Source organism: Cryptotermes secundus, unplaced genomic scaffold (assembly GCF_002891405.2).
Source record: "Cryptotermes secundus unplaced genomic scaffold, Csec_1.0 scaffold989, whole genome shotgun sequence".
Taxonomy (NCBI): Eukaryota; Metazoa; Arthropoda; class Insecta; order Blattodea; family Kalotermitidae; genus Cryptotermes; species Cryptotermes secundus.
The window spans coordinates 132,318-141,478 of NW_019738982.1; the positions used below are offsets into that span (position 1 = coordinate 132,318).

The 9,161-nt window shown below is 39.1% G+C and overlaps 1 protein-coding gene across 4 annotated transcripts in view; it reads left to right on the plus strand.

Moving 5' to 3' along the window:
- Positions 1-4,767, plus strand: part of LOC111871540 — a 43,102-nt gene extending 38,335 nt beyond the window's left edge. For all 4 annotated transcript variants that reach the window (XM_023864710.2, XM_023864708.2, XM_023864709.2 and 1 more), the window contains exons 3-4: positions 1,080-1,261; positions 3,235-4,767. In XM_023864710.2, the coding sequence (XP_023720478.1) occupies positions 1,080-1,261; positions 3,235-4,396 (1,344 nt within the window). In that variant the 3' untranslated portion in view covers positions 4,397-4,767. The remainder of the gene's footprint in view (positions 1-1,079; positions 1,262-3,234) is intronic.
- Positions 4,768-9,161: the final 4,394 nt, after the last annotated feature.

Genomic DNA, 9,161 nt, shown 5'->3' on the forward strand with positions numbered 1-9,161 from the left:
TCCCCCCTACACTCACTAACATAAAACACAGCACACAATACAGCAGACAGCACACGTAGTACAGACAAGCAGCGGCACCCACACAAGAAGACTACATTAAGTAAGTACAAATAACAATATACACACATAAGAAAATATTACGTACATAAAATAATAATACGAATATTTGTATATTACAGATAACACCTGTACAGTGTGAAAACAAGAACTAGCTGCTCCAGCACTTAGACATACGGCATGTAACCCTAAGAATTTTAAATTTTAAATTTAAAATTTAGAGAAAATTTTAAAAGGTTTTAAAAACTTCATAACTAAAGTTTTTTAAAGTGCTACTACAAGAATATCAAATTTGACGTGTGCAACATAATCTACATACCAGACACATATCAACGATGTAGATATTGATAATACGAAGAATGTGACATTGTGCTTTTAAATGTTAAATTTTAGACCGAGTTCAGTGTGGCAGCAACGTTAAGAGTATACACCTGATGATGGCCGATAGAGGCCGAAACATGTAGTGTAGAAAGAACAAGATCAAAGACACATAATATATATTGTTTGCACTTGGGACGGAATTTGTGTCATTTATTGTATAGAGTGCAACAGGATGCTTAAATATAATATTATAGATTTACCTCTTTTTTATCAGTTGTAATATGGGCTAAAAAAGAGGTAAATCTATCATTTTAACAGGTCATGGAGGCCCACAGGGTTGTGAAATGTCAAGGCTCACAGATTTTTTACACAATCAGCTCACAGACGGTGGTGAGGTTATCAGACTTAGTGCCCTGGCCACCCTTTATGCCCAGGAAGATTCTTGGTACTCATTAGTTAGAGGCTGAGTTAGCGGCCTCCGTAGTCTAGAGGTAACGTTCCCACCTGCCTTCACTGAAGTTTTTCGTGATTTTCATCAGTCCCTCCAGGTAAATTCTGGGAACAGTACCTGAAATTATGCTGTGACCACATCCTTTCCAATATGTTATCCAGTCATTCCTTGCTATATAGTGCATCACTAAGTAAACTACAAATGAATAAATGTTATACTTTCTGTCATATTTGTATTTGTTCTTTTTCAGGCACATTCTCTGAAAATGAATTCTTCCTTTCACGCATTTCAACTGGCAGGCATGCCTGACTTGAGCCCTAATAGGAAGCACATTCGCCTAAAGAAGAGTATGTCACTGCCAGATGACACTTTAGAATACTGGGGTTTTTATCTTCTCAAAGGTTCGACAGTGGCCCTCTCAGTGTGCTCAAGGTATGTTTCCTGTCAGGTGACATCTTCACTCTTTCAGAATCAATGCAAATAACAGATAAAAATATCGTTATTTAAAGTTATACTATGAAATCCTGTCTTAAATGTCAATCCTAAGAACACCTGAATTCATTTGAATTGTAAACATTTCAAACAAGCAACCCTAGCAATTTATTTGTAGGATTTATGGTTCTTACCATCTGCAGGGTCAACAATTAAGCAAAGCAAGAAACCAATGTGAAGCAGGTAGCATTACCAATTGCTTCACACTGGTTCCTTCGTGTTGTAGCTTACAAGTTGTCATTATTTATCTGTGGCTCATTTCACAGCACTTTTAATAGCTCAGATCTTGTAGTGTTGAATGATAGAATGGATGGAAAAGGTAAGAAGGAACTTGGCATGACCTGATTTGAAGTATTATCCTGGCATCTGTCTACAAGGACTGAATGGATAACCTGAATCATGATAGCTGGTCTTCAGGCTGAAATTTGTACTCAGGATCTCCTGAAGACAAAGCATGAATGCTACGTGCTTGGCTGTGATGTTCAGTGGACACCAGTGCATAGCCTTTCTTTCTATCACATTTTCAATAGTCTTTTCCCCGAAATGAACAGAACTATAAATATGAAATGATGCATGTTGTATTAGACATGACTTTCAAGTACATTTTCTAGTTTTGCAGACATTCTGTGTTTTGTCACTGTGTAACATGGATAGTGTCACATCTTTACAGTGGTGAGCATGTCAGTAACCATAGTGACAACTGCAGTTTCCATCCTCACACTTCATGCAGGGTTTGTGGTAAAAAAAGAAAATAAAGCTATCCCTGTAACAGGCCATGAAGGCCCATAGGGTTGTGAGACATTGAGGGTCCCACATTATCTAGACATTCAGCTCAAAGATGGCGGTAAGGTTGTCAACCTTACGTGCTGGCCACTCTTTACTCCCCAGGAAAATTATTTGATTAATTCCTGGTACTCATTTGTGTTAAAGGCTGAGTCAACCCCAGGGCCCTAGTGCAGCTGGAAGGATTAGGTCAAATGAAAAAAATCCAGTGACCTCATCATGACTTGAACGCACGACCTTCCAGCTTAAGAGTGTTTATATGCTTTGTCCTTGATGTAGCTCCACAATAAAATGTTTGCCACAGTCATATTAGATAACCCAGTTTGTCATAGACTGGACCCTAGTCAGTCAATCCATGCACTGGGTGAAGTTTTGTCAAAGTAGACCCTCACCCCCAATGAAAATGTGGTGGATATTTACTCCAGTAATCATTGTGTCCACAGCAAAAAGGGGACCATAAAATTTCTTCTGGTTTCTGCTCACATCCCTCAAAATAAATTATTTTATCTCATATCTGTTGTCAGCAATACAGAGGGGCCCAAAAAATGTATACACACAAAATATCTGCTTAAATAATTTGTTGGTGTCTCTTTGGTTCAACTTTAATAGAGGTTATCTATGGATATTTTCCAAGTTGAACAGAATATATACCAACAGATTATTTAAGCAGATATTCTGAATGTTGAAGTACAAATACATTTTTGTGCCCCTCTATAAAGAAGTAACTTCCACTATCCACCAGTTTGCTTCATGATCACTGAGGATCATGGTGGGGTAACAATTTTCCCTGTGTTTGTCCTTACCTCAGAAGTATTTTCTGTGCCCTTGGATGGTTGACAGAAGCCAGGAAGGTGAAGGAATCTTGGCAAATGACGATATTTGAGACATGATGTGCTCACAGCAGTGCATAATACATTTACTGTCTTCTGGGTGTCATGCCATGAAGTTTGGTATATATGGTACAAACCTGATGCCTGCATCTTCAGGATAAATTATTCTTCAACCCCAAAGACTGTACCTGTTGACTAAACTACACAGCAGCACATCTCAAAAGACTGTAAAATTAAAACAAAAATATTGTTTCCTCATGTCTGAAATATTTACATGGCAGAATTGGTGAAATGTTGCAGGTTCCAAGGGTCCAGAGTCATGGTCGTTAAGGGTGAGAAGAATCTTAAAACATGCGGTTTGCTAGACCACAGGAACGAAGTGGCTGTTCACCCTCATATGGCAAGTGGTCAGGGCCAAGTACGGGTCACATTTGATACTGAAGCCCAAGAAGTCCATTCAAAGCAAGTGACTCGCCCTCTCAAACGAACAGAGCAGTATGCAAATGATGATTTAGAAGGTGTGAATTTATCTGATGATGCAGATAATGTGGGTAAGGAACTGACAGAGAATGACAACATCACAGTTTTAGAGCAGTTGGCCAAACAGCACATCAGAAAGAGATATTTACAGTTTCAAAATGGAATGGGCTCTGTGAAAAGTAATGGTTCTATAGACAGCCAGAACCAAACTCAGCATGTTCGGCATGCAAGGAGACGATTGAAGGATTCAAAAATAAGCGATAGTGGTAAAATGGAACAGAATAATGGGCAAAAGAAACATTTAGAAGAATTTATAAAAGATAAAAGTGGTAAAATGTCAAGATTGGGCATCACTGAGAGAAGTACCTTTAATAGTAGTGAAGGGGGAGGAGTGCAAGGTGAAATGCATCAAAAAGCAAAGCGAGCTGCCCATTTTGCCCCTACGCATTTATTGGATGGTGGTGTTGAACATGGTGGGAATGCAGGAAACATGAGTGAAGGGGCTGATATGGAGTCCTCTGTTTCTAGCTTTGAGAACAGTCTGCTTACTTGTTATGATGGACACATACTGCTTGCACAAAGTTTCCTCCCATCTCCAATGTGTACTAATGTTCATGTCCTTGAAAAACATGGTACAATGGAAACTGTCCATGAAGTAATTGCAGATGGTTACTATTACTATATATTCTACAGTGATAATGATTATGTACAAAATGATATACATGCTATCTTTAATATTCACAAACCCACATACCAATATGCTAAGCACAGCCGGGCATGTTTTAATCAGACGGAATGTACTTTTCCTATAGCGTTTTGGTCTGATGAAACCGTTATTGTGGAGGTGCCAACCCGTGATGGTATTGAACATGAAGAAGATGATATAACATTTCTCATTTCGAGTTGCTATCCCAGGATGTCTGTCTATGTTATATTTCCTGTTTCTGTACTTTTCCTAATATTGGGGTGTGCATTTATGTGATTGTAGCCTGGATAGCTCAGTCAGTATAGTGATGGGCTACAGGCTGGATGGCTGAAGAATCAGGGTTTGATTTCTCTGTTCTTCACAGCTACCAGACTGCCTCCATGGTCCTCTCACCCACCTGTCCAACAGGCACGGAGACTATCCCCATGGGTAAAGCAGCCAGGGCATAAAGCTAACCACTCACCTCCATCTGTTTTGTGCTCACAGTAAGTTTAGTCCTGATGTCAGCAGATGCGTGTTATCAAGTGTTCTGATAGGGCATTGGCCAAAGCATTACCATTATGGAGTGCAAGATATTAAAATTATAGTTCCTGATGTGATTGTTTCATCACTTGGTCCCAAGCTGTAATTAAAGATTATTAGAGGAACGTAAACTTTGTAATGTACCTATGTACAGATTTCCAGTAATGCAGTCATTTTGTAAATCTGTGCATGCATGACCACCATTATGGTAGCCTGCTCTGATGAGACGTGTTGTTAACAGTTCTGTATGGTGGAAGCGGTCTGAGTTCTATCGACCAAGAGGTCCACTAGCTGACAGCAAGTAATTGTTCCTGTAATTCCTCATTATTAGCAGTTGTTGTACTCGTATATTGAAGTTAGGATTTGCTGCCCTCGTACTAAAGGACAGATATCCAGCGACAGGTGAGTAGCATATGGTGGATGTTTTGATGTCGGATTAATGTATAGTCACCTCTACAGCAACGAGCAGTTTCATGGTGTTAGAGAGGCACACAAAAAATGTACCAGTATAGCAACTTCACACAGAAGGATATTTGTTCCTTTGTTTACATCAGGATTCACTTTATGGTGCATAGAATGTAGTGCTGCAGTTAAGAATGTGCGGAACTGTCCCTCCACTTTTCCATACATACTCATGGCTTGATGCTTCATAAAACATTGGCATTACATAATTAATGTGTCTTGCCACTAGTAGAACAAGTTGTCCACTGAATTATGTGACAGTCTGTACCAAGTCAGTAATGTGTTTTCCAGAATTTTATAGAAAATATCACATCAGAGATTATGTTGAAGTTTAGTGATCTACATTAAACATATGAAGGAAACTGAAAGTGTGTAAATGTGCACTGGAACTTCCATTTAACATTCAGTTTGGCTGATCCCAAGTGAGTAATATTGGAATCTGTCTAAGATATTCCTCAGCGTGGTACAGTTCCACTACTCATCAAAGAAACTTTAACACATTGCAGACCAGCGATTTAAATATTTAAAGCACCCTGGGGCCAGCATTATTATACCTACTATACTAACTTGTGCACTGTTCACTTTAAAAATTAATATAAAATCTCCTAATTAATTTAAAAATTAAAATTTTTGGAGAACACTTACCAGTGCTCCTAGAAGTGCTTGAGGGTGTGATATTTGTGGAAACGTTCCCCTTTGTGAAGTGGCATTACACAGAACTTGCAAATGTAGACATACTCCTTTTTTTGTGAACTGTGCAAACACGGCATTGCCTAGCAGGATGCTTCCCCTTGGAATGTTCACTCTTCACAATTTTCACGAGGGCATGTTTCCGCATATCACCCGAGAGTCACCCTGAGGGGTCCGCATGAGGCCTGCATGGGGTAGGAGTGGATGGGCCCGGTTGCACTAAGTCTGTGTCTGACTCTGGTTCTGCCTCCACCATCTGATCTGTAGCCCAGGCCTTTGCCACCTTCATCAGAAATGCTTTGTATTTCAATTTCGAATCAGGGTTTAGATTTTTGTGATTTTTTTACTGTCCCCGCAATGTTATTACCCCCATTATCGTCGGAGCTACTGTCACTTTTACTGTCTGTGGCCACAGTTCTTTGTTCTCCCCTGTCATTGCTGCTCTGTGAATCACCATTACTACCCGTCTCACAAGCCAGGTCAGCTAGCTCATTGAAGAAGAATTTGTCCTTGTCTATGCCCCACCACTAACTACTGGCTGGTACATACAGCTTGAAGAGCAGCAAAGCATTTTCGTTTATAGTGGGTTAAGAAAACAGTGAGGTCAAGTTACTGACAAGTAAGCAAACATTCCAGAGTTTTATTATGCCATTGCATGCAACTAGGGTGGTGCCAGAGCAAGGTATAGTGTGTTACGACCTAACGTGTCCTAAAATCATGATATCATGCGACCGGTCTGCCACGTTTAAAAGCCAAAAGCATGATATCATGCGACTGGTCCTCAATGTGTTAAATGAGGGTTTCACTATGCTGTCTGATTGGTGATCTTCTGGTTGCAGAATTTCAAAAGCACCCTGTTCTCCACACCCTTAATCTGTGTTCTTCCCTTAGGCTCTCACATAAGTTATATTAGCATCTAAGAGGGAGGAAGTTGCATAATGAGGAGGATTTGGCATATACAGTGTGGCACACTTAGTAGATATGAGATGCATACAGAGTTTTGGTCAGAAAAACCTTTGAAGACCTAAGCACAGTGGGAGGATAATAAGTGCATCTTAAAGAAATAGGGTGAGAGAGTGTTGACTGGGCTAGGAAAGGAACCAATGGTGGGTTCTTGTGAACACAATAATGAACATTCAGGTTTTGTAAAAGAGAATTCATTGACTAGCTAAGTGACTATTAATGGTGTATCTTAGCATCCTGTTGCTCTTGGTATTAGACTTCATTTCCAGTTGTTTACTGTCCACCATGCAACAATAGCAAGATTTAAAATTTAGTCCTTTTTGTAATCTTTGTCACTGCACTACATCTTTCAGCCTACTTGGCTGTCATAAAGAGCTTTGAAATTCAGGTGAACTGCTGTGCCTTCCATGCTACTGATATCAGTGTTTTCATGTTTACAATGTTTGTAAATGAAGTCAGTGTAGTTCGTGCTCCTATGCCACATGTATTTTCTCTGTAATGTATAATTATAATTCTGTTAGTGTTTTGTTCTTATGGAATATCTTTAAGTTGTATACTGTTAATGTGGTTAAATGTGTACTTACTTTTTTGGTATGCCTGTTGCCTACATATCTAGTGTGCAGTTTGGATGTTATGAGTGTGTTGTGGAACTGGTTGTTTTATACAGTGGATTGGGGCATGTGTGCTGCTATCTTGTGTAGTGTTATAAGTATCGATGTGCTGTTCATGTGTAATCTGTCATTGCTAATTTTATGTGTGTGTGTGTGTGTGTGTGTGTATATATATATATAAATATATTATTGATAGTGGGGTAGGACTAAGTCCCTTCTACTGTGGCCACTTCTGGCCTATTGTACCAGCCCCAGATGATAGGTGAGGGTGATTGTGGAGCAACTGGTGGAATGAAGATTGGCAAGGGAAACTGAAGTACTCTGAGAAAACCTGCCCCAGCGCCACTTTGTCCACCACAAATACTACTTGACCAGACCCAGGATCGAACCCAGGCCGCCACTGTCAGAAGCCAGCGACTAACCACTTGAGCTATGGGACGGATTGTGTGTATATATACTATATATGGTATTTTTCTGATGTGTTTAAATGTTTTCCTTTTTTTCCTCTATTTTTATAACATCCATCGTGTCTGTTATAGTGCCATATGTATGTCCTGTGTTCATTATATGATTTGAGTAATTACAAAACACTTCAAAGGAACGCCAATAAACACAGCATTCAGAACATGAAACACAATACAGAACATAATAAAACTATACTCACAGTGGCATATACTAAATAAAATGCCTATATTGCCGATTAAAATACATAGGAGAAACAGGCAGAATATTTCACACTAGATATAAAGAGCATACATACACAGGCAATTAGAAGTAATAATGGCAGCTCTGGTTGATGATGGCCAAGTAGGCTGAAACATGTAGTGCAGTGACAAATTTTAAAAGGATTTAAATTTAAATCTTAATATTGTTGCATGGTGGACAGTAAACATCTGAAAATAAAGGTGACTATTAGGTTTTCAAGCATGATTCTACATCATGAAGTTAATTATTATAGTCCTGTATTTTATTGATACATGGCAGTACAGACTAAAGTAAACACTGAAATTGTGCATAATACTGTATATTGTTTATATTCTTTACAATATTTTTAATGGTTTACATTCTTTATTTATTTATGAATCATTCAACTATAATGTCAGTATGTCAGACTGGGATGATTAATGAATTAGAAAGGGTGTGAAAGGAAGAGTTCATGGTCTGGTTTGAGAGATTGTACTAACATCTACTTCCAAGCACAGAGAAGAGCCAGGGTAAAATCTCAGTGAGGACAAGGAAGTGTCATGGCCAAGATTCAAGTAGGACACCTCCTGAACACATACCAGCAGCATTGCCACTTGACATATTTTGCTGGCTGAATATGTGTATAACCCAGAACATAATTATACTTAAAACCAATTTTGTAATTATAGCCATATTAAAAAGATATCAGGTTCTCACAGCAGGGAATGTTAAAACTGTGGGCTCTCTGGGATGTGACAATATTTTTTCTTTTGTGGTTTACAGCATGTTTGTATACAGATATATAGGAGGCTCAAGAGGAAGGGTTCTGTGAAGTCATATTATCAGCCATTTTAACCCGTTGCCGTGGTTCGTCGTGTATGTTTTGTCAGGGATTTAAATCGTCTGGGGGGGTTCGACATGTATGTTTCGTTCAGCTGCACACCTATGTTATAACGCCCATAATAATTGATGGTTTTGCTGTAGATTGTTAGATTTTTCGCTGGCCTGTTGTCAGTAGAACAGAGTATAAATAAGACACGACTTTATCTGCGCCAATTCATCGTTACATATGCCTGTCTTGCAGCAAAGTTCCTGTGGTTCTGGCGAGC